General features: G+C 43.6%; 1 protein-coding gene and 1 long non-coding RNA gene across 4 annotated transcripts in view; one reads left to right on the top strand and one right to left on the bottom strand.

Moving 5' to 3' along the window:
• The window catches only part of LEKR1 (leucine, glutamate and lysine rich 1), a 114731-nt gene extending 89763 nt beyond the window's left edge, over window positions 1-24968 (bottom strand). Inside the window, exons 1-3 of one of the 3 annotated variants that reach the window (XM_075570548.1) lie at window positions 24811-24968; window positions 19248-19356; window positions 9251-9465 (exon numbers count right to left, since the gene is read on the bottom strand). In XM_075570548.1, coding sequence (XP_075426663.1) covers window positions 9251-9465; window positions 19248-19337 — 305 coding nt within the window. In that variant the 5' untranslated portion in view covers window positions 19338-19356; window positions 24811-24968. Of the gene's footprint in view, window positions 1-9250; window positions 9466-19247; window positions 19357-21014; window positions 22839-24810 lie in introns of those variants that run through there. The other 2 variants (XM_075570547.1, XM_075570545.1) reach the window with 2 other exon arrangements.
• On the top strand, window positions 791-25194 carry LOC142465990 (uncharacterized). The gene is made up of 2 exons (XR_012788026.1): window positions 791-1589; window positions 24730-25194. It is a non-coding gene; the product is annotated as an uncharacterized LOC142465990 (long non-coding RNA).
• Window positions 25195-27000: the final 1806 nt, after the last annotated feature.

Below are 27000 nucleotides of genomic sequence, written 5' to 3'. Positions count from 1 at the left end.
ACGTGTATCTTCAAAGCTACTTATATGCGAAAACAACGGCTGTTCTAGATTTCATTAGCATAGGCTTAACATCACATTCTTGAAGCATAATGTTGCAATATCTTCCAGTAACATGACATTAAAGCAGCGATACTACTTCCCCCTTTTTTTTCTTATTTTTATATGTGAAGTATACTCATGCCTAACTGTGGTGTTACAACCCATCCCGAACCTGTTAGATTCCTATGTCAGGATCTGGACGGGAGTATCGCCAAGTTTTAGTATGACCTAACTCAGGGGTCGGCGACCTGCAGCTCTTTCCGCACCTACAAAGACTGAGCCACTGATTGAGCCACCTGTGCTGAAGCAGGGATGTCCTCAAAACCTGATCTGTTGGTGGCCCTTGAGGACTGGAGTTGCCCAACCCTGATCTAAAAGGAGTAGTTCAGTGAGTCCAGGCACTGATTCTTACAACAACGACACTGCGTTTGAAGTGGGGGAGCCTGGTTAAAATCCTGGTGTGTTGGCTCCTTGTGACCTTGGGTAAGTCACTTTATCTCCCTGTACCTCTGGCACCAAAATCATAGAATATAAACTATACGGCTAATTGTGGCTGCTAAATCCTATGTACAGAGATGTGTACACTGTTAGTGCAGAATTCCTCTAGATTGTAAGCTCTCACTAGCAGGTCCCTCATTACCTCTTTGTATCGGTTTGAGCATGTTTGTCCTCACTTGTATGTAACCGTTTATGTTTTTGTAATCTACATAACTTTGTATCCCCATTGTACCACGCTGCGGAATATGTTAGCGCTTCACCAATAAAAGATAATAATATATATGAAAAAAATATATATTATTGTCAAAATCTATTGATGTCAATCACGTGTGTCTAAGTATTAGAGAAAATAAGTTATGAGTGCGTTTAGATATTGAGGCAAGACCTTAAAAACGTAGTTTGTTAGGGTTTCTTTACCATCAACCTAGCAGCTGATTTACGGCAGAGGTGGGCTTATGTTGGTGAAGAGCCCTGTAACAGGGACTTATCCCTGTTTAGATAAAGCAGCCTCAGAGCTCTGAGAATCCAGCAGAGAGAGAGTTAATTGCAGCCACTCAATTAACTAGTCTCCACCTTGACTACTGAGAGCTCTGTAAAATGCCTCACGTGAGACACAGGAGAGAGATTCCTTAGCTCACATTTGGGCTGACAGAAGGAGAGCAGAGAAGCCTGCACAAAGACACTGTCTTGAGTACGAAGGCTGTGCTGAGATCAAGACACCCAGACACCTATATTTCCTGGACACAGAGGACTGCTTAAGGTACCTCCTGAGACTTTGGAGGGATAGGCTGGTAATGGGAATATTCCTCCAGTCTTGCAGATAGGGTCTGGGAAAGTAAGTTAGCCCTTACAAAGGGATAGGGATTTATTATTTTTGTATGTTTTGCCTGGATAAAAGAACAGGCTCAATAAAGCCAGGATATAACTTCTCCCAAATCGGTCTCCATTTGCATACCTCTGCACACATCTCTTACAAGCCTGAACAACCGGACACAAGGAGAGTACAGCTCAGAAGCAAAAGACGGAAAACTAGGATGAAATGCCAATAAATGGTAGGTTTATTCTTGAAGGAAAATATATATACTGTATAGATATATTGGTTGAATATTATATAGGTAACATTTTGTATCTTTTTTTTTGCACAGATTGCCTGAACTGTATGTAATTAAATATTACTCCTGTCTCCTTGAATATCTTTCTCATATGTAGATTCATTCTGGTAAACTCATACTTTATACCATAAATTATTTATACAATAGTAGGAGACATAAACATAACTAACATTCACTTTCATCATTAAACAACATATTATAGTTAATCCCTTTAATAATAATAATAATAATAAAAAAAATAATATTAATTTGTTGCTGTGTTTCAGCCATATATATGTTTCACCACATATCCGTTAGAATAACACATCATGAAAGGGTTAATTGCTACACTCAGACCATTCATATGGATACCACTTAAGACCTTCCCTTTTCCTTTGTATTTGGAGAAAAAAAACGCAATGCTCCTCAGGGTTTAGAAGCGAGTACGAGCAGTTTTCAGCAGGTGCTAAATATCGCTGCGTTATTAGCACAACGTTGACAGGAACGGAAGTCTGAGGATCGCCGTTAGTAGGTAAAGTTCACATAACCATCTGATTTGCATATGAACAAGCCTAAGGTCTGTTAAAATGTAAGGTTCCCTTATTTTTAAGGAAACGAGGTAGTGTTAAGCAGCTTTGGGGATATACGTTACAGATATGGATATGTTGAAATGAGATAACGCAATGTTAAACAAAAATGAACGACCTTCTGAGCATCTACCCCTACGGCACCTTACAGTTCACATACTGCAAAAAGGACCACAAGGTGCCTTACATACAGTAGCACTCCTTAGTAAATACATTGTGGTCCTGATTATCTTTTATTGTGTGCCAACAGACGCATGAAACACCTTAAGACAGCTATCAATTTCTATCTTCCAGCCTCTAACTATTGTTTACATGCAAGGGAGCGTCCTTCGGGAATATTCACATCTCGTTTAAAGTGGAAAGCTTTGCCCGTACCTGGAGTGGTGTCATGCCAAGCATGGTGTGTCACTGCCATTTAACAGGAGATATTGAAGTGCTGCCAGCTGAGGCATGCCTATGATAGCATACCATTTCAGCTCTGGGCCAAATATGCGTGTTCTTTTGTTGCGCATTACATTGAAACAACAAAATTATTTCAATGTCAGTAACTTTGACCATTATGAACTGGTGTTTTCATGCCATTCATTTATTTGATAATTTCACACCAAATTAAACATTTTATATTCATTTGAATATTCTGCATATCGTCGTCGTCTTAGATCTTGTTGATACACTGCTGGATGAAAGCTCCTCTTAGGCCCCTATTCATAGTGCGCACGCGGGGCGCCAAGAACAGGCTGCACCTCGATGAGGCGCGATGGCGTGGCAGCGTTTTCAGGAGACCAAGGATTTTGTGTTTGTCGCGCGACGGACGGGCCACTTGAGTGGTTGAGCCAATGAGGGCGAACCAACCTCGTGACGTCACGGCCAAGCCTCCCCGTCACGAGCGATATTAGCTCATAGACCACTCGGGCGACAGGCACGCACGACACCATGCGCTCCGTCGCGCTCACCCAGTATAATCGCGTCCTTATGATCCTTGAGGTACTGCGGTTGCAAGTCACGTTGCTCCAACAAATTTTCTGATCTAATCCTCCCATCATACTTTTAGTTGTTGTCTTGGACTTATGATATCCTGTAGAGTCTCTTCTTGTGATGATGTCACTGACTTTTGTTTTCTTTTGAACCCCTTCATTCTTTTTCCTGTCTCTTCGGGTAATACCCAGCATACATCTCTCCACACTTCTTTAAGTTGTCTGAACCTTCTGCATAGGGTACTAGTTTCACAACCGTATGGGAGCACAGGCAGGATACAGCGGTTTAACACTTTCCTTTTGAGGCACAGTGGAGGGTTTACGTTAATGAAATTTTTTTTTTTCAAATTGCATTTTATCCCATCTTCATTCTTATAAAGATTCCATTCGAAACCTTCACATCCATTGATACTTGCTGGCCAAGGTAGTCATAGTTAGGACTTCTTATAGTTCTATTCTATTTCATTTATCTTGGTAGCGTTGACACGTGTTAAACATCACTTTGGTCTTGCTGAGATTCATAAACAGGCCCACCTTCTTACTTGCTTCGGCGAGTTCTCCGATTTTATTTTTTCTGGAGGTCTTCTGGACTTCAGGTAAAAAGAACAAAATCGTAGGTAACTCTAGTCTTCACCATATCAATGTACAATTCTTCAACATTTTGTCTTAATGCATTTAAACCACTGCGACGTACACAGAATCAATTGCTTTTTTGTAATCTCTAAATCCTAAATAGTATATGTGTGTGTGTGCGTGTGTTTGTAAAAGAAAGTACACCCTCTTTGAATTCTATGGTTTTACATATCAGGACATAATAACAATCATATGTTCCTTAGCAGGTCTTAAAATTAGGTAAATACAAACTCAGATGACCAACAAAACACGACATATTACACTGTGTCATGATTTATTTAACAAAAATAAAGCCAAAATGGAGAAGCTATGTGTGAAAAACTAAGTACACCCTTACTGCTTCCATAAGAATTAAGATGCTAAGTAGCAGACAGGTGCTGCTAATCAAATGCCCTTGATTTATTGATCATCAGCAAGTGTGACCACCTCTATAAAAGCCAAAGTTTTAGCAGTTTGCTGGTCTGGAGCATTCAGGTGTGTGTTAACACAATGCCAAGGAGGAAAGACATCAGCATATATCTTAGAGAAGTAATTGTTGCTGTCCATCAATCTGGGAAGGGTTACAAGGCCATTTCCAAACAATTTAAAGTCAATCCTTCTACAGTGAGAAAGATTATTCAAAAGTGGAAAACATTCAAGACAGGTGAAAATCTTCCCAGGAGTGGACGTCCCAGCAAATTCACCCCAAGGTTAGACCATGCAATGCTCAGAGAAATTGCAAAAAATCCAAGAGTTACATCTCAGACTCTACAGGCCTCAGTTAGCATGTTAAATGTTAAAGTTCATGACAGTACAATTAGAAAAAGACTGTACAAGTATGGTTTGTTTGGAAGGGTTGCCAGGAGAAAGCCTCTTCTCTCTAAAAAGAACATGGCAGCACGGCTTAGGTTTGCAAAGTTGCATCTGAACAAACAACAAGACTTCTGGAACAATATTCCATTCACATATGTTTGCAGGTTTACAGGCATACCCCACATTAACATACGCAATGGGACCGGAGCATGTATGTAAAGCAAAAATGTACTTAAAGTGAAGCACTACCTTTTCCCCACTTATCGATGCATGTACTGTACTGCAATCGTCATATACGTGCATAACTGATGTAAATAACGCATTTGTAACAGGCTTTATAGTCTCCCCACTTGCGCACAGCTTCGGTACAGGTAGGGTGCTGGTATTGCTGTTCAGGACGTGCTGACAGGCGCATGAGCGAGCTGCCGTTTGCCTATTGGGCGATATGTCCTTACTCGCGAGTGTACGTAAAGTGAGTGTCCTTAAACCAGGGTATGCCCCCATTAGTTTAGCTAAAAGGCCACAACCATAGTTTTGAGAATCCCTGCTTTGGACTGTCAGAAGTGTGCAGTCTTACTTGTGAACACAAAATCCTGGTTTAAAAGGAATTATTCAGTAATTGGCACTGATGCTCTAAATAGTATGAAGAAATGTTAGTTAAAAAAGTGTGTTTTTGTACACAATGCATTACATACCTTTCCCAATTCCATGATGTATACAAATACTTTAACACTTCTCTAAAAGATTTTTGGATGATCATCTTTGTTGTGTCTTGTGATAATGTCTGAGCACTGATGTAAGTTCATGTGATCACTTAATAATTGGCACCACAATATCAAGTCACATTAATCATGTCTCTAAAGGCAAAGTTTTCCAACTCAGTTCTATTCCACTTCTTTAAATGTATTATCTTGTTTTCCATTGCGGCAGGTATTACACATGGAACCAATTACTTCATGTGAAAATGTTTCCACCTTAAGAACACAAATATATTCCATGTCATACTTATATTACATTCAACATACATACGTGTGATCTTATTTCCCAATAGTCTTTATTTCATTCATTATACAAGCAGTCCAGGTTTCTGCCCCAAACTATCCTGTGATTCTATCAGGCTTCAATATCACACTTTCAAATAACAAGAGCATATTGATTTATCTGTCAACACTGCACATCGTATAACTATGTTCACTACATTTTATATCACTTTTACATAATAACATTTATAAGATAAAATAATAAATGTACTGATAAAGTGAATGCATCTTAAAAAAAGAGACAGTGAATCACAGATAATGTGAATATATGGTTTCTTAATGCTTGGCTCTAGTGTTGTACCGGGTCCTACATTTTCCGCAACCCAGGTAACGGTACCTGGGTAAAATGACCCATTTTACCTGGCCGGGTACCCGGTTACAAGGACGGCACTTACCTGCAGGGCGAGGAAGACCGTGGTGACATAAGGGAGCAGCAACAAAGGTCCTGGTGGCGGTGGCAGCAACAGAAGTCTGTGTTCAGCCGGGGAGGAGCCGGCTGTCCAATGGGAACGCTCCTGTTCCGGTCACATGGTTCCCCGGCTCCCACTGGTATCAGCTGTGTGCTGTATTCCTGCTGCTCCTGCTAGCTGAACACAGACTTCTGTTGCTGCCACCGCCACCAGGACCTCTGCTACAACTCCCAGATGTCGCCGCGGTCTTCCTCACCGGTTTTCCTCACTTTCCGGCGCCGGCTGCAGGTAAGTGATGAAGTATTTTCAGCTGCTCTGACATTACCAGGCGCCGGTTCCTACCCGGTGCCGGGCCCTTGCCCCCTGCTGCCGGGTCCGGGTAATTTCCGGGTAGCTCAAAAAGCGCCGGGTACCGGGTAATTTCCAGGTACTCGGTACTTCACTACTTGGCTCATAATGCATGTTGGTGTTTTGTCACACTCCTTTTACAAGGAACTGTTCTAGATAAGCACTAGTGGGTAAAAAGGACATGGACAAAATATTGTGTAACCCCTCGTTATTTTCTCCAGACTGATTGTACTTCCCTACTTCCCTATGTGAACGATATGCTAGGCCGCTAGCGGAGGTCAGACAATGCAACAGAACATGTATTTTTGTATTTATGTGGTCCCACAATAACATATCTGTGATCCTCAATTGTGAGGGTCATATACTTGTCAGACAACACAGTTTATGCAACAATACTCCAACCTATGAGTCACTGCGTATTAGTCTCTCAATGTCTCTCCTTAAGTCCCAATGACCCTGTGTTAATAAGGACCTTTTGTGTTGGTGCCAGCACAGCGATGGAGCTCTTAGGCTAAGATTGTACTACTTGCGCGCGTGACAGATCGCATAGACTCGTGCACGCCTGCAGCCCCATCGATGTGTGAACTGAGATGCAGGCGATAGGGGAGGCGTGGCGGACGCATCACGAAGCTGGTTCGCCCTCATTGGTTGAACCACTCACGTGACGCAACCACGCATGAAAAGACACATTTTTTTGTCTTTTCAAAATGCGGTCGTGCATACACTAGGGGCGGCCTCATAGGCACTATGCAATTTATGCTTGTCGCGCGCGCAATCGCGCTGACTATAATCTCAGCCATGTGTTGGGTTAAACGTTACATCCCTGTTTCTTCACAAAGACTTGGACAGAAACTGGTATGTGTAATCAACATATCTGTGTTGTTTACAAGTTCGATCCCCTCAGAGGATACTCACGACTCTGGAAAAACAAGCAGCTGTAATTTGGGGTGGGCCTTAACTGTCCTATCCTGTGACCACCCAGAGTCAGCAGAACTGTATTAGTCCTGGTCATGTGCCGATCTCGGCATCCGACCTCACTGGGACAGGGACACAATCCTGCTTGTCTCTGCAGTCTTCTCCTTGTGCTCCGCTGGGAACTCTTAAACTCTATCTCTTTAACCCCTACCCTCTGGGTGACAATAATATGAAACCTCTTTTATTTGCAGTTGTAAATTTTGTGAAGTTACATTCAATGGTACAGATGTAGCAGGGGTTATTGTACTCACTCATAATGCAGAATATTTCAGCGTTTCCATAGGATTTAATGGCGGGGGTAACACAGAATACCCCACCATAATGCACCAGTGGGTGCGATAACCCCTGCTACATGTCTAGTTTACTTTTTGATGTCCAGTCTTAGTACCTTCGAAGATTTGCCGTTCATACAACAATAAATACTATTCAGGATTAGTTGAAAGGAGCAATCCAACGATGATCATTACCTATGGCGGAGGTGAGGTCCCAGCCATTCTTCAAAGTAATCACCAACACATCAGATGCTTCCATCAACTATTTTCTCCAAAACTGAGTGTGGTAAGACTAAACCTTTTTACATTTGAGGCAATGCAATTATCTAAACAAGGGGTGCGCAATCTTTTCCCCCAGCGCCCCCGGCCAGCTCTCCCCCCCAACCCCCCTCCTTACCTTGGCTCCGGCGTTCTGATGTCACAACGTCACGTTGCCATGGCGACGCGTCTCCAGAAGCCGTCTGAGTCAAAGTAAGTGAAGTTTACAGAGGCCTTCGCCGCTTCCCCGGCATTTAATTTAAATGCCTTCGGCAAGCGCAGGACCTCTGTAATCGTCGCACCCCCTGTTTGCGCACCCCTAATCTAAGCTGCTGATCGATCCGCTCTCCCGTGAACGATTGGCGAATATCCTGCTTCCCAGAACCCCGACCCCCCCCCCTGCCAATATGGTCGCCTATTTCAAAGGAGGATGTGTTGTGGCTTCCTAAATGGCTGCTGTGGTAACCCAAGGAAGCTTAATACCATCAAACTAATTAAAAGGGCATAGAGAGTTAAAAAATGCAGTAAGTATTATCGAATACTACACAACTGACTTATATTTTTTTAATTATAGGTTTTTGAATTAAATGCTGTAAAATAGTTGGGGTACTCTAGACGTGATTTAGGCAAAATATAATATTTAAAACATATTTTTAATGATGTATCCCTTCAAAAGAACTTCAAAGACCACTCCTTTCAAAATGGTGGTTAGTGCCCTATTAGGAAAGCGAGAATCCCTGCAGAAATTGTTCCATAGGCCTCAATAGAGAACAGTGTACTGTAGCACTCAAAAACTCAGTGGGAAAAGAGAAATAGGCATATAAAGGATTTTTAATGATGCAGACATTGTTTCAACGTTTCGGGAAACCCCTTCTTCAGGTGTAACCACGTACGTTCTTTATTGATCCCTTCAAAAGAACATCACTACAATTCACTATGTATAATTTGTACATGGTGGCTGAATTCAGTGTATCCATTAATGTATTACTTACACAACACCAAATATCAGTCAATAAACCAATATTAAACAGGTTTGTAATTCTCTCTGCCACGTTAATGGCTTTGTACCAAACAAGAACCAGTGACCTTTTCTCACATAAGAGACCATATTTTATTTTGGGTTTCAAACTGATCAAGTAGTATATAGTTGCCTAGAAGGAATGGTTCATAAAAAAAGATTTAATTAACAAACTTGCAATTATTTAACTGCCAGCTGTGGCTGCCCGTCTGTTTTTTTGGCAGATTTAAGCGCCGATTTTTTCCGCATTTCTTCTTTGAACGAAATGAATAAGTGTGCTAAAATTAAAAATTAAAATGAATAGCATGTTCTGACCTTTCTGTTTTGGATTCACTGCCAGTCTTGTTGTGTTCATGCTCTCGGCTGAGACGCAAGAGTTCTTCCTGAAGTCTTTTCTCTCGCTCTACACTTCCTTGGTAAAACTTCATCTCTTTTTCCATTGCCTTCATTTTTTCTTCTAAAAGCTGAAATTCGTGGAGGATAAGGTAGCTGACCCCACAGTACTGACACACTGTCTCCTCGCGGGGCATCTGAAAAATCACAAATAGCACACACACCAATTTTTATGAGAAGGAATCAGTACTCAGGAGAGATGACATGCAAATAAAACTCAGACTTCTGTGGGACGTTTTAGTTTATGGAGTAGAACTGTTAAACTAATTGAGGCAACAAAATGTAGTTCATTGTGCTAACAGATGTATGGTTGCCATATTCTTTGCTGGGCCAATATAAGCATTATTTGTAGATGTGGTTGTAGAGCAGGGGGGCGCAAACTTTTTACCCTGCGCCCCCCTGCCGGCGGTCCCCTCACCTCCACACCGGCGTCATGACGTCACGTTGCCATAGCAATGTTACGTCACATGACCTCGTTGCCATGGCGACACGTGTGAGAAGCCGCCGGAGCCAAGGTAAGTTAGGGTTAAAGAGGCCCTGCAGCTCCCCCGGTACTTAATTTAAGTGCCTTCGGGAAGCGCGCGGGGCCTCTGTAAACCCCCCACGCACTCAGTCTTGCGCCCCCCTGGGGGTCGCACCCCCCCAGTTTGCGCACCGCTGTTGTAGAGGACAGAATAATTTGAGATCGCATAGGTCAGGAGTGGCCAACTCCAGTCCTCAAGGGCCACCAACAGGTCAGGTGTTCATGATTTTCCTGTTTGAGCACAGTTGGCTCAATCAGTCCCTGCTTCAGCACAGGTGGCTCAATCAGAAGCTCGGTCTTTGATTGAGCCACCTGTGCTGAGCATGGATGTCCTGAAAACCTGCCCCGTTGGTTGCCCTTGAGGACTGGAGTTAGCCACCCCTGGTATAGGTCAATGCAAAAAAAATAAAATTTGACATCAATATTTTGCCGAAAAAGAAAACTGGAGGAGAATGTCCCCGGGAAGTACCAGTATGTGCTTGGGGTGGAAAATTTTAATTGAATTGTTTTTAAAAGTACAGTAATTAGATTGAGTAAAGGAGTTTGGCCCTTTAAAAAGAGTTTGCAAATCAGATTCACAAGAAACAAAAATAGTGAAGTACTTCTTACCAAGACTTGGCAATAAAATCAGATATATTTCAACACAAGCAGAACAACAGATAAATGAAAGACATGCCCTTTAAAGTGCAGGGTTGCTTCAAATGATCAGAACTGGCAAAGCTTTAATAAGGAGCAAAGCAAATGTTGTAATAATGTATGCAATTTCAGACACCCGGCTGTGTCGTGTTCTGGCAGTTCCCATTTTGTAAGCATGTTGTTACTGGACGAGGTTAAAGGTAGCAATCCCACTTACTAGGTCAAAAATCATTGTTGCTCGTTACAAAGTGCCTATACCAGTGGTTTCCAACCTTTCTTGGGTTAAGGAATCCTATGGAAATTGTGAGGAACCCCAACCCTCTCTAACACCGAGTCTCAGATCAGATGCATTGTAAGGAACCCCAACCCTCTCTAACACTGAGTCTCAGATCAGATGCATTGTAAGGAACCCCCATCCTCTCTAACACCGAGTCTCAGATCAGATGCATTGTAAGGAACCCTAACCCTCTCTAACACCGAGTCTCAGATCAGATGCATTGTAAATGCTTCTGTATTTTGTACAATTTTAAATTGACAGGTAGCCCTTTAGGGATGCCAGGGAACTCAAGGATTCCTAGGAACCCTGGTTGAAAAACACTGGCCTATACTTTGCTTTTTCCTCCTGCTCACAAATTGCTTTGTGGAATTATTCAGATGTTTTCTATTTTAACCTTAATCTACTAGTGTTAAATGTTTTCTGAAACGTAAAACAAAAGGCTATGCTTCTCAGCTAACCCCTCCATGGCGAAGGTATGTGAATACAACTGGTTTTATTATTTCTCATCTAGGTTGAATTAAAGCTATACTTTCAAAAGTTTTATATTATAAACTATTAATTAACCAACCTCAGAATATATGGTGTTGGGTTGTGCCATGTTCTTGACCTTTTGCATACAATGAAAAATGTTTGGAAAACATTATTCAAAATATATAGGGCTATTAAAGCAGCAAAAATGTGACATCTTATATGTTTTTTTTTAAATAAATCCATTCAATTCTGTAGTATTAGCTAATGTTTACTGTATTTGTTTTGTTTTTATTATTAATAAACTCTTAATTCCATTTTTAAGGCGTTCTAAAACTCCTTTGATGTCTATCGCAGGTTTTATCCCACCTCCTCAGCAGTGCAAGATCTCTGTAACACTTCCCTGTATGTTATCATTTGTTGCCAATTTTCCCAGCAATTTGAGCTGTAAACCAGGTCTGCACAACTCGTAAAGCGAGAAGGGCCGAACTGCTCCAAGGAAAAAAAATTTGGGCAGCACAGGTAAAATCATCATCATCATCATCATCTCTCCTCCAGCACCTCTCATCATCATCATCCTCATATATCTCCCCCAGCACCCCTCATCATAATCCTCATATCTCTCATACCCCCATCTCTCCCCCTCACCCACACACATAATACTCCCCCTCCACATCAAACACACAATACCCCCCTGCACACCACACATCCCACCCCCCCTGCACCTCACATCCTTCTCCCCCGTGCACCTCACATCATTCTCCCCCCGTACACCTCACATCATTCTCCCCCCTGCACCTCACATTATTCTCCCCCCTTGCACCTCCAATGACCCCCCTGCACCTCCAATCACCCCCCCACTGCACCTCCAATCACCCCCCCACTGCACCTCCAATCACCCCCCCCCACTACACCTCCAATCACCCCCCCCCCACTAAACCTCCAATCACCTCCCCCACTGCACCTCCAATCACCCCCCCCACTGCACCTCCAATCACCCCCCCACTGCACCTCCAATCACCCCCCCACTGCACCTCCAATCACCCCCCCGCACCTTCAATCACTCCCCCCCTGCACCTCCAATCACCCCCCCCTGCACCTCCAATCACCCCCCCCCTGCACCTCCAATCACCCCCCCGCTGCACCTCCAATCACCCCCCCAGCACCTCCAATCATCCCCCCCTGCACCTCCAACCATCCCCCCCTGCACCTCCAACCATCCCCCCCTGCACCTCCAACCATCCCCCCTGCACCTCCAATCACCCCCCCTGCACCTCCAATCATCCCCCCCGCACCTCCAATCACCCCCCCATGAATCTCCAATCACCCCCCCTGCACCTCCAATCACCCCCCTGCACCTCCAATCACTCCCCCCCTGCACCTCCAACCATCCCCCCCTGCACCTCCAACCATCCCCCCCTGCACCTCCAACCATCCCCCCTGCACCTCCAACCATCCCCCCTGCACCTCCAATCATCCCCCCCGCACCTCCAATCATCCCCCCCCGCACCTCCAATCATCCCCCCTGCACCTCCAATCACCCCCCCCTGCACCTCCAATCATACCCCCTCTGAACCTCCAATCATACCCCCTCTGCACCTCCAATCACCCCCCTGCACCTTCAATCGCGCCCCCCCTGCACTTCAAATCGCGCCCCCCCCTGCACTTCAAATCGCGCCCCCCCTGCACTTCTAATCGCGCCCCCCCTCAACTCACGCCCCCCCTGCACTTTAAATCGCGCCCCCCCCTGCACTTCAAATCGTGCCCCCCCTCAACTCGCGCCCCCCTGCACTTCAAATCGCGCCCCCCTCTGCACTTCAAATTGCGCCCCCCTGCACTTCAAATCGCGCCCCCCCTGTACTTCAAATCGCACCCCCCCCCTCAACTCGCGCCCCCCTGCACTTCAAATCGTGCCCCCCCTCAACTCGCGCCCCCCCTGCACTTCAAATCGCGCCCCCCCTGCACTTCAAATCGCGCCCCCCCTGCACTTCAAATCGCATCATCTCGCCCCTCCTGCACTTCCCTTCCCTACCTTACCTTGGTTTGCAGTGGAGGCTGTGGCAGAGCAGGCAGGACTGCACGCACGCTCTAGCAAGCAGCAGGCAGGAAGTGCCTCAATGCTAGAGCACGCTGCTACCCTGCGAGGGGGAGAGCGAGTGACAGCGGGCTCGCGAAGGAGGGTGACAGCGGGCTCGCGGGGTGGTGCGGCTCGCGGGGGGCGCGGGAGAGGGAGAGCAGAAAGCCGCCGCGGGCCGCACAGTGAGTGCAGATGGGCCGCATGCGGCCAGCGGGCCGCGTGTTGTGCAGGCCTGTTGTAAACTGTAACAATAATTAATGTTACCTTCGTAATATAAGGATACATTGTAGTTCCTGAGGTACACTGACTAAAGGATTGATTGAAACGGAAAGGCGGCCATTATGACTAATAACAGGAGCACCAAACGATTGCCATTTTAGGTAAAAATGTATAATTATATATTGCCACATTGTGACGGTCGTGAGGATTTGGCCCGGGATTAAAGGGGTTACACCCCAATTGGCCACCCTCTAATTTCACCTGGGAAGTAAGGGGTTAACTGGGCTGAGGTCCAGAAATGTGATTTAACCCTTGTTCTAACATGAAAATGTACATTGCCCTGTTCCCATGTTTTATTGTTATGTCAGTGTCTGCACCACACACACTGGGGCTTAAGGGGTTAATAAGCTACAGTTTAAGAAAATACAACTGTATTGTGTCTTTTCAGAAAATCTGGACTTCAAAAGGCTTGATTGAAGTTGAATGTGAAAAGCAGAAGGGGTTTTAGTGTACAGTATGTTAATACCTGTTTGCAGGAAGCTAGAGTGGGTTGTGAGCGTTATAACTCACACTTACAAACGCCTCTGCTTCAAGAGGTCTGGGGCATTGAGTGTGTAATCGAAAACCAGGTGACAAATGTCCCCTACCCAGGGGTCCCTGCTTCAAAGGATTTATTGATGGGGGCAAGGGGTGCGGCTACCCAAGGAGAAAATCAGAATGGGTGACCTTATTAAATATAAGAATATTATGAGATGTCCTTGGCTGAACGTGCTAAGAGTTACATAGGTGTATTTGTGGGACTTAGCCCCAACTAATGATTCTAAACACTTGATATCTAACAGATACTAAGAGCCAGATATTAATAGCTCTCTTAATTTTAGTACTACAGGTGTGACGGAATGTATTAATATGTCTCGCGGGCCAGTAAGTACTACTGAACTGAAGTTATGAAGTTATTTACAGGGTATATGGGATTTTGAGTCTGTTGTGAAAACTGCAAACTCCCTCTGTTAGGATAATGAGCAGGAAGGACATCTTGCTAGAATTTACATAGCCTGGTGATCAAAGGCTAAATTGCCTAATTGTTTATGCTTGGCCCAGGGACCAAAGGAACTGAATTTTTAATTGTGAAACTTCACACTAAAACACTGGAAGTCAAACAACTTCAAAGACTTTCGCTAGCCTTTTCGGCATCTAGGGTTAAGAGATGAGTTTGAAATGGTATTTAAGTCAGAGTCACCCCTTACTAAAATGTCTTTTCGTGTCTTGGGATGATGAAGATTTGCTGTATGAACTGCCAGTCCAGATGTGACTGTTTCATCATTTCTATCTTTAAGTAAGTGTCTATATTTTGCCTGTTATTTATATATCTCGTGTGGTCACCTTTATCAAGGAATAAATTATATTTTATCATATCTAAGTCTCGTCCCAGTTCAACCCAGTTATATATATATATATATAATATATATTTTTGTGTAAATTACAGCCTGCCATAAAGTCACCGTGACACACATGCTTTACACAAACAAATACGATACGGGAGGGGGGGGAGGATATGTAATTTTAACTAAAGCCTCTGAACTGCAAAAGTGGGCCAAGACTAGTGAAATAAAAAACAGCACCATATTTGTCAAAGAAAATAAATCCCACTGAAATTGGATGGGTTTTGTTTGGTATATCTGGTGTGATTATTTTGCACTGGTTTTGTCCTACTTTGCTGGCTGGCAGACCCTCCAGCGGTGGGCACTAACTAATTCCCTGTCAGTGTGGGATACAGGAGCTTACGAGCAAGCTAGCCCCTGCTATAAAAGCACTGAACACATGCAAGCTATTATATGCAAGGATCTTTTCAGGACGTCTGTATTTCTGGAACTATTTGCATATGCAAATATTTACATAAAATAGAAGTAGTGATATATTCCCTATAAACCGCTGATCGTCTATCAAATCAGTCATTGATCTTCAGGCTGTTGTAATTGGCTGAAGGTTTCATGCCAGACAGAAATAGGTACAATAGGTACACCTACGTTACCTGCAAAATCGGCACAGTTGGAGGGTATGAGCTGGGTGACTTTAGTAAATAACCCCCATTAACTTACTCACAGGTTTAATTTTTTATTCAAGTAAATTAATCTCTGATTTCATCATATAATGAACCAAAGCGAAACATCTCTGTTAGTGAGTTATCCAACATTTGTATTTGATGTGGGAACACTGCTTCTGCTCCCCATGTTTTAATCTCTCCATATCTAGATACTATGGTCAAACTACGACCGCCAGGTGGAAACGGAGTTTGCAAGGAACGCACTTAAAAAAAAAAAAATATTTTACTATTTTTAGAGGAAGATATGATGTGTGCTCAGGAAGGGTGGATATATGATCTGCTATTCAGAAAATCAAAATGAATACCACAGGTTCCAACTTGAAAACCATTGTTGACTTTATTGCAAAAAAAGGGGACAAAATGAGCTATGAGAGGTTATCTTTAGAAGAACACAGTGTGTTCAGGCAAAGCCACTTTTCTCAAATAAGAACACTTCTACTGAACTGTGCGTTCCAGAATATATAATCCTACTCGCTGATCCAAAAGCTAAAATTAAGGTTAACACTGTGCAGGCTTTCTGTAAAGTGTTCAGCTTTATCTGTTATAGCAAATACAAAAGAAACAGCGCAAAAGACCTCATAGTGTAGTATGAATATAAAATTATATTATTATAACAGGTGAGTATTGCACGTACATCAGATTGAATAATTACTGGCAGTACATGTATATGGACATGTTACCAATCAGCCACGAGTGGAATGGGTTGTCTTCACGTGGGTAGAATCTCCTTCCCCTCTCCTCTGATGGATCAAGGCGGCCGTGGTGTGTGTTATTGACCCGGCATCCAACTGCAGCAGTCCGGTGGAATTCGTCTGCTTCACAGCTGTTGGTTCAGCGGGGCAGGCTCGCGGCATCCAATTCCAGCAGCCCGATGGGAATCCTCTACTGCACGGCTGTGCAAGCTGCTAGTACCCATCACACACTGTTCCTGCCTGGACCTCCTTGGGACCTTTACTCTCCTTTTGGATTCCGGAAGACTGGGACAGTCACTCATAAACTACTAAGCGCTTCTCTGGACTACCCACTGTGCTTTTGTATCCTGTATACACCCATCACTTCATCCCCGTTCCTGCCCGCTGTCTCCCTGATCGGCTGAGTTCGTGCAGACGCCACCGGATGACGTCACTAGACGCGCGCCTGAATTAGACGTCACACGCCGACACACGCCGTGAGACACAGAGGAAAAGCCTATCTTGCTGTTTCAACAGCCGTGCAGTAGAGGATTCCCATCGGGCTGCTGGAATTGGATGCCGCGAGCCTGCCCCGCTGAACCAACAGCTGTGAAGCAGACGAATTCCACCGGACTGCTGCAGTTGGATGCCGGGTCAATAACACACACCACGGCCGCCTTGATCCATCAGAGGAGAGGGGAAGGAGATTCTACCCACGTGAAGACAACCCATTCCACTCGTGGCTGATTGGTAACATGTCCATATACATGTACTGCCAGTAATTATTCAATCTGATGTACGTGCAATACTCACCTGTTATAATAATATAATTTTATATTCATACTACACTATGAGGTCTTTTGCGCTGTTTCTTTTGTATTTGTTCTTCTAGTTGGTATGTGGAGCCATTCCACGAATACAGCTGCACACCTTCACCAAGTAACAGGTTTATATATTTAATTAATCACTTAATCACTGTAAGATAACACCACTTTGTTCACAATTATTAGAGCGCAGTTCACTTTCTGTTTGTTTTCATTATCTGTTATAGCTAAATAAGATGTGCAAGGTCTTACATGCCCCTTTATCTGCAAAATGGTTATGCAGCAGCAGCTGATTCTTTGATCCAAACTTTGTTGACCTTTGATAACCTTGCCGATTGTTTTTTTTCTACCATTTTATCCCTGGTCTATTTTTTTTAATGTATTATTTTTTTTAATCTTGGAGCATTTTCTAATCCTTGGGTTTTGACGACACAGATTTATGACTATGAACACCACAAGACCCTCCAACATTTGGCCCATATCACTGCGTGATTGAGGAGCTATAATTTACTATATGTAAAGATCATATTACGCATAACATGTGTTTATTTATATATACTTATATACACACACATTAAAATCCCCTCCTAACCAGCTGCTCATTATAGATCAGTCGCTAATCTCCCAGCTGCGTTATTTAGCTAAAGGTTCCGAGCTTCAGGGGCGCAATCAGAATCTCTGATTGGGGGTGCAGTGTTTACCTGCCCTCCCCATCAACGTACCGTCGCGTTTTTATAGCATCATTTATCGTCGCGTCACCATGACACCGATGAGGAGCGCTGCTCTGTTACAGAGGCCCCGCGCTCTCCCCCAGCAATCAGTGTCATTGTCATAGGGAAGTTCGTGGGGCCTCTGTAAGCACAATACAAATTCTTGGGGGGTACAAATGCACCCATCCACCCCCCCCCCCCCCAGTTGCGCTACTGCCAAGCTTTAACCACTGCCAAAAATGGGTTAAATAGGTGCAGGACATAAAAACAGGTACAGTATCCTCAAAATAGGTAAAGTTGGAGGGTATGCACCACTGGTACACTCACGGTGTATAACTGAAGGATTGGCAAAGTAAGAAGCGCATTTAAAACCCAATTTTAAATGCACACGAACTGGTCATTGTTTTCCATCTCTGCTGAGATTTTTTTTATATAGCATTGAAAAAGGGGGTCTCCGGAGCTGAACCCCATTACAGCTCCGGGAACCCCCTGCTCCTGCAGATACTTAGGCCGAGTCCATAGAAGGACAGGCCGCGCTGAGCCGTGCGGACGCTCCGCGCTGAGCCCCTGCATCCTCAAAGAGGATGCCTTGAGAGGGGGCTCACTGCTGATACTTAGGTGTCGGTAGCTGATCCGGCTCAGCAAGCAGGGCTTTAAAGCTCCCGCATCACATGGGCCAATAGGAAGCTGAACCGATGACATCACGGCTTCCTATTGGCCCGCAGGATGCAAAAACTTTCAACAGTTGACATATTGTGAACCCTGGCAGCTGAAGAGAGCTGCTACCGGCACCTAATTCAGAGGTAAGTTTCTCCGAAAGCAGGGGGGTCCCTGGAGTTGAAATTAATGGGCTCCTGCTCCAGAGACCCCCTGCTTCAATCCCATATTTAAAATATTCACAAAAAAATCCGCCACCTTGGATTGCCACTTTAAAGCGCCTTTCTAAATCCGTTAGCTCCCTAACCATAATTTGCAGTTTCTCTACAAACCACCTGAGAAACGGCTTTTTTTTTTTTATGGTGTTTACTGGTTTCCAGGCGTAAATGTAAAAATAAAAGAAACAACTATTTTAGGTTCCTTCTGGTAAAAGGATCATAAGCCGTAGGACAGAAGTGAATGAAAGTGGCTTGGTGTAAAGTTTCTCAGAAATCATACTGAAGGACATTCTGATTGAAATGATTGCACCGCTACTTATCGCAAAGCCTCAACTTATTGCCAACCCCACAAGTCGCAAGGTGATGCAAACGGCACAACATTTTAAGCAAAGACCTTGATACATTGACGCAAAGAGACGCAAGATGAAAATGACACAATTTCCCCATATTTTGCTCCAGATTTGCTATGATACATGTCCCCCGATAAGTCCATATAGCAGCTTTCACACACAGCGATTACTCATTGATACTATACCTTCTGAATTTCGTCTGGTAATGGGTGCACAGGAACATGCCTGTCCATGTCTTCGAGTAATTCGGATTCTGGAGCCGCAATGATAGCCATGCAAGTTACAAATTGGAAACTAGTGGGAGGAAACAATGGGCACATGTTGGAAACGGTCCCGTTTAAAATACAATGTTGCAAGCAAATGTACAGTGGTATTCAGCGCTCACTCTCGAATGTCAAAGTTCACGGGCCTCATTCTAGATCTGTCGTTTTCAGATTAAATTCTCCATTCAAGATGATAGGGAATTTCGGCCAAATACAGCCTGATCGGCTGCTTCGGTGGATATAGACTAAACCCCTAGAGCAGCAATCACGGCAAAAAATAAATGCATTTTTTTACATAATTGCAACTGAGGATACTCCGGAGCAGAAGAGCACTACCTTAACCCCCGGGGAACCACCGATTACCAAGATAATTACTGTTTTAGGTGTCATGGAGAAAACCTAGCCACCTTTATCGTTCAATAGGAAGCCACAACCGATGTTGCAACTTCCTATTGGCCCACGGATCCAGCGAGATTTGGTGGTCTAATTATTTCCCCAGGAAGGAACTTTAAACCTGGTATGTTCATTGGTAACTCTCTCAGGAACCACAGGGGGGGCTGGGGAGGGGGGGTGTAACCCAGAGCTTAAGATACCACGGTACAGCTCTGGAGGACTCCCCAGCTCCAATTATGTTTTAAAAAAAGAAAAACTAATCGAAAAAATGATCCCAGGTGGGATTGCTGTTTAAAACACTGCAGTTGTGAAAGAGAAAACAATACACTGCAATGAAAAGGCTAAAGCACAATGGTACATAATAAGCACCTTAAAGTTCATCCACGTGTCATGGAATAGCACCGATTAGTAAATGTGGGTCAATACCTCAGGTTTCTTGTTTACCACAAGAAACAATACATATGCCAGGGCTCTACAACTTGCATCACAAAGGGGGCCTGGGCTGCCTGCTCCTGCTAAGTTCACTGTAGTTGCTCAGGCAGCTAAATACAATTTTTCAAACTAAAAATCACTTGTAAGGTCTATCTATCTATCTGTTATAGGTGTTCAAATTGCTTGAAAATTCTCAAAGTATAATAATGTTTAAGTCTTTAAATGTATCCCAAATTATATTATGATACTCTTGCCGCCCTTTATACATCTGATCGAGCCCCTTTGGAAAACAAGTTGAAGAATCCTGACATATGCCATTCATTGTTTTTCCTACATCTATAATAACAATATCTAAAATTCAGGGGTATGTCTTGGTTGCAACATTACTGTACACTCAAAAATGTTAGTTCTTACATAGCTTTCGTCTTACGCACACAATCCCTTGAACCCAACCCATCTATATAGATAAAAGTAAAAAATTGTTTGTTTGTGGGTTTGTGGCAACACGCGCTCTCATTGGCCGCCGGCCACACCGCGCTCTCCCATTGGCTGACTGTGGGGCGGACTGGGGGGGGAAGGAACATGGCAGCCAGCCACGGGGGCCTGGGGGGGGGGGGAAGGAACACCCCCCGCTACCATCTCCCACCCCGCACAGGCAGCGGGAGCACCGGGAACCGGGGGAGGGGGAGGAGAGAAAGAAAACACAGCAGCCAGCCACGGGGACCAGGGGGGTGGGAAGGAAAAACCCCCGCTACCACCTCCTGTCCCACGTGGGCAGCCAGCCAGCCACGGGACCGGGAGCAGGAGGGGGGGACACCGCCCGCCAGCAGGAGGAGCAGCAACATACAAACACCCATTACTTACCCGTGCAGGTTTGAAGTCCTGGCAGCTCCATCCTGCGTCATGACTGTGTCAGTACACGTGAACATGAAATACCGGCAACGTCGGGTATATAAGCTAGTCATATATATTTGTGTCAAAAGTTGTCCTATTGGGTGTGACTAAATGTACCCTATAGAGCAAAAAAAAAAGACCCAATGCTACATCCAAATGACAAAGTATATAGTTAAATACTTATCTTTGTCTTCTCATAAGTATGGGTCATTTAGTTAAACTCTTTGGCCAAAGCGTTATAAACCTGCAGCCACACCAAGGCATGACCCCTTTGCAGGTACTAACACTGTTTTTTGTTGTATATTGTAGATTTTGACATAGACATTAGAAATCCTTTTGACACAAATATATATAATGTGGTGGGTGTTGGGTTCAGCGCTTGCATGGATTGCTTTTCTTAGGACTCCTTTAGTGATTAGCTGTTAAAAGACACCATTGTTTTATCTTTTAAAGGTAAATTCACAAACCTATGCTAAACATTCCTTTCATGATTAATTTCAAGTCTATCACTTCATGTTCTTTTTTTACACTAAAGTCTACACTTTCTAGGTATTTCATGTTTTAAAAAGCAAGCTGTGAAACACTAGTTGAGGAATCTCCATGGCTACTTCAGACATTTGACAGAATATCAATACCCTCTTATAGTGTGTGAGAGCCAATTTGCATAATCATGCATCAGTCGGACTGGCAAAGCTAAACTGTGAGTGTTAATGAGGGGAAAAGTACATAAATTATGCAGGGATCCTTTAGTGTCAACCTAGCTCCATGTCATCATGAGATTGAAGTCCAGTCCTTGTTTTCTAAGTCTCCGTCAGAGATGCAGGACTATTGCCAACCACAATTCACAAGGATTACAGTTTGAGACTAAGAATTGCATCAAAATCTCATGTCAACATACTGCAGGTTGTCAGGTTGTCAATACTGTGTATATTACATCCATTAAAATAATCATTATCTGTGGAGGAGAGGGGTTTAGCGCTTTTGCTTCTAAGTGCAGTGATTCAACTATTACAATGACAAGCATGGTATTTAACCCCTATGCAGCCAGAAGGGATTGCAACGTATTGCTTTTACCTAGGCACAAATAAATTAAGCTTAAAAGCCAGTCTCAGTTACCTGGCAGCTTCATCTAAAGTAGGCAAGAGGTGCCACCAATTTAATGTGTCAAAGATGCAGTAGCCATGTACTGTACTTCCTACTTTAACAGTAAAACCACTATGAATGTGACATGATGGTTTCAGGAGAAGCTTAGTGGTAAGAACACTGCCAGTGACATAAGGGAACCTGGTTCAAATTTCAGTGTCAGAACCCTTTGTAACCTTGGGCACCCACATTAGATTGTAAGCTCTTGGGGCAGGGGCTCATTGTGGTTGCCCGTTGTAGGGTGTCAGCACTATACAAGAACAAAACAAGTATTAGTATGGTGACGACAGCCAGTACTGTATCCTCAAGGTGATTGCTGTTTGCATCAAGGAAACTGTATCAAGAAATAGGATGCAGTGTTACTAGACAAAGAACATTTGTGTATATATACACCTTGTGTTATGTAGGTGTTGAGGTCATTGCATTATGCTGTACAATAGCATTGTATGAGTCATAGGAAATGCAGGTCAAAGCACTTTTGTGGCCTGTCTGATACTTTTTACTTCTTGCCTTTTTCCAAAACAAAAAGTACTCATTAAGCAAGATCATTAACGAAAATCTGTTCATGTGTATGAGCACAATCCAGTCCTCAAGAGCTGTCAATAGGTCTGCTTTTCAGGTTTTCCCTGCTTCAGCACAGGTGGCTCAGTCAAGGGCTGAGCCACTGCATGAGTCGCCTGTACTGAAGTAGGGATATCCTGAAAACCGGACCTGTTGGTAGGTCTTGAGGACTGGAGCTGGCTACCCCTGCATTACATGAACAGAGGTTATACATTCAATTTAGGCAATTCACAGTTAAAACATAATATATGGTTATGGGCGTAATGTAACAGTTACAGACAAGATTAAAATGCGAGAGCTGAATTCTTGAAATTACTTAAACTATGGTTTATGCTTAGCAAAAAAAGAGGGTCATTTAAGGCCTGCTGTGCAATCACAGTACTAAGCAGCTACTAAATCCAGGCTGCGAAATTTGACTGCAGTCTGCAACATATGTTTAACCCGTATTACAGTCAAAATCCGCTCAGCAGTATAGCTGTGCAGCAATGTATAAAATACACCACAGCATTTCCAAGGTGCAGGAAACATACATCATGTCTTCCAGGGATTGAGTACACAAGGTATAACAGTGCTGCACACCTAAAATATGAATTTAAAAAAAGGCAAAATACTTGCACTCTTATACCGGTGCTTCTTGGTTCAGGGAAAACCTGCTTACAGAAATCCTGAGCATAGAAGTAAATGGAGGATCCAAGGCACTACGGATTTTTTCCAAGAAATGTATTGTGTCAAAGCAGCACACAGCACGACGTTTCGACCTGGTCAGAGGTCTTTTTCAAGTGACTGGCCAGGTCGAAAATCGTGCTGTGTGCTGCTTTGACACAATACATTTCTTGGAAAAAATCTGTAGTGTCTTTACTTCCTCCATTTACTTCCAGGGATTGAGAACATGACTGCTGTCACTTTAATGTGTGTTTTTTTCTCTCTCTTTTTTAGAAATGACAGGACACAACAAAACTCAGGGGGTCATTTATGACTAACAATAATCCCACAGATGCTCATAATTTGTGCCTAGTTTTGTCACATTTAATGAGCTATTGTTACTACAATGATGCAACTAAGGAAAAAAAATGTGATTGCAAATGTGATATAAATTTGTCACTTCGTGCAAAACTGGAGCAATGGATTTTTTTCACTTTAAGGACCCACATTTTGGATTTCGACAAATTACTACGTAACCATTTGTTTAGATTAAAATGTTGCTTTACATGCCAGTTTTTTGTTCAATAACTATAGTACATTTTGAAACAAACATTTTTTACATCAATCACATCTACAGTAGTTAATTTGCTGTAAATTAATAAAAATAGACATAAAAAAATATATAAACTTAAGCAGCACTGATCAAATTGCACGTTTATATAAATACATTCTTGAAAGTATAACATAATGAAGAACTTGGAGGACAGAACATAGTCTTAATGACATGCAGGATACCAAAGCCTACCCATAACAAAATATATATAGAAGTACACAGGAATAACACCATAGTTTGTTGCAGGATAGTAATGTAAGAAAACTTTCTAAAAGTACTACAGTAAGTTTAAAAGATGTATGAATTGACTGTATAACCTCTGTTTTTTTTAATGTAACCATGTATTGGTATACTTGAAAACGAGAGGTAACTCAATGTATTACATTTTTATAAGTAAATAAATAAAATGTAGCTGTTCATTGGTGATGATGGAAAGAAAAATGCCCCTGGTTCTGGAAGTCCCCCCTCCCTTTGTGTGGTTTCAAAGCATAAATATTGTATAAATATTATAAGAAATATTGTGCAAATAGCTTTTTTTTTTGTTCCACTCCAATGTTTAACCAGATTTTATTTGGCCAGGCACAAAACATAACGACTTTTTTTTTAACCCACTTTGAGCACTGATTATTAGAAACAATAGATGTATTTATTTATTTTATATCGGTGAAACAACATGTTATATACATATATTATTTATTTTCTGTATGAATATGTGTTATTTTACAGGTTTGCCCCGAATCTACTCAAACACCCGGTGCAAAGACAGCGTTTGGAGGCTGCTGAATGACGCATGGAGGGAACACGTACCCAGATCAGCCGGCTCTGCGCCCCGGTGCCCGGGCTTCAGGGAGGGAGGGGGGGGGTGTATCCGGTTCTCCGCTCTCCCTGGGGTCAACTCTTCCACGCGTTTTGCTCAAGGACTCATCCGTCACCCATGGCAACCGACGCTCCTTGCCGCCGATCTACGCAAGCGCGTTACGCAGGGAAGTGTCAGCTGGTTGGCGGAAGTGTGGGGCGCGCTTCGCGCACCTGGAGGGCGGAAGCGGCATGGTCACTGAAGGGGAGAATGTCCATGGCTGGAGGTCGTGTGTGTCAGGGACACCAAGGCTAAAGAATCGTGTGTGAAATGTTGATGATGCTGTGAACCACAAAGATGGTCTTTTAATGAAAAAAAGTACTGATTTTACATCATCATGGTTGTGTCAACTTTGTGCAAGGGTGACTGTGCAGAAATGTATTCAGGGCCCAATGCCGGGGAATATGATACTAAACAAGGATACAGTACATGCCTCAAATCCATGCATCCCGAGTCTAAGGCTGCGTCCCCGCTGGCGCTGAGCGTACTGTGCACTCGGCGCTTGCCGCTTTTACTTATTGCAGTCTTTATGTGGAAGTCCCCGCTCTCGCGGTGTGCGCGCTTACCCAAGCTTGGCGCTTGAGCAGACAAAAAAAAACGGACTTTGAAGCGCGCTAAACTTGCCCGCAATGCCCCCTCGTCCGCGCTTGCAAAATAGACAGGACACCCGGCGCTCATGCTTAGAGAGTTGGTGACGTCACCGCTCTCAAGCATGAGCGCGGTCAGCGTGAGCGGGGACGCAGCCTAACTTGCTAGCTGTAAAAGCAGATGATGTACAATATAGATACAAAGGTTCAAGCACCCAATTGAGAAATATTTACTAGTTTTAGACCAAACATATATTTAGTTTATGTGGTGGACGGGGGCCATTGATACTGGGATGTTAATAAGATTTACTTCCAGTGAGTTAAGACTCCCTCCTAGTAAAAGAAACGTATTTTCCAGTAAGTCAGATATGATAGGCAGTGGTATCAATCTATTAGTCATCTTCAGATAAGGGAAGGGATGTCTTTAATGAGAATTCCTGCGGAGAGGAGTCATATTGTAGTTTTTAGTCCACGGCCTCACTTCCAGAGTGATGTGAAATGAATTGTTTAAACTGAAAGTGTTGTGCGGAAATACACAGCATAACTGTGCCCTACTGTAAATTCCTTTTCGAAAGGGGAACAGAGTAACCTTTTCTGAATAATACCAGCTGTAGGAAAATGAATATGTATTAAATAACAGGCCAAGAGCAATCGCATTTTTTTTTAGACATTTGAAAAGCAGAAGTAATGAAGCCATCTGAAAATATTTACAGGACATAGTGCAGGACAGCCAACTCAGCCCTCAAGGGCCACCAACAGGGCAGGGTGATTTTCGCAATGAAGTATGTGATAGAGAAGAAAAAAAATTAAAAAAAGAAGGGACAGTCAAGGCAATGCAGAAAGTCTTTGGATGGGGTATACAAGGACCGCTGCTTTTAAAGGGAATTCTATACCGTTTGCTAATGGATTATCCCTTGATATTCCTGGAGTGACAGTATTGAATAGAGGCAGAAATACCGAACACCTGCTCAAACACACACACCAAAGGCAACATTCCTACTTACAAATAAATGATGTAGCTGCTCTGAGGAAGGGAGGGGGACTAGACAAATGTGTGAAGAGTGCTGTTCGGAATATAATCCATTGCCTATACAGGCATGAAGATTGTAATGGCACTGAATGGTTGCTATTAAACCCTCTGCTGTAAGAAGCAGCTCTCCTCTGGCAGCAAAACGGTTCACTTGCCCAGTATACTGCTTCTTTCGCTGCTTTTTCCTGATGGAGCTTAATATTCAGTAGGCTGACACATCACATTCTTAAAGAACATATTCATGTAATTATATTTCACCGCATCTTAAAGGTGCAATCTCACAGTTGCACATCTAAGGCCTGGGACCCGCTGCGCCCGGCGGCACGGGCGGCTGCACGAGCTTTCCCCACCAGCAGGGGAATCCTCCCGAGCCGGTCCCCCCTGGCTGCACAGCTCACTACACGCTGTGACGCGTCAGCCGCTAGGGGATTCAAGAGAATTGTAATTCCTAGCGTCGACGCGTCACGTGGTGTGGCTGTGAGCCAATGAGGAGGGGAGGCTTCGGGAGGAGGGGAGGCTTCGGG

The sequence above is a fragment of the Ascaphus truei genome, chromosome 14, assembly GCF_040206685.1.
Source record: "Ascaphus truei isolate aAscTru1 chromosome 14, aAscTru1.hap1, whole genome shotgun sequence".
NCBI lineage: Eukaryota > Metazoa > Chordata > Amphibia > Anura > Ascaphidae > Ascaphus > Ascaphus truei.
Note: the sequence above shows the minus strand (reverse complement) of the source record. Positions and strands in the feature narration are given on the sequence as shown.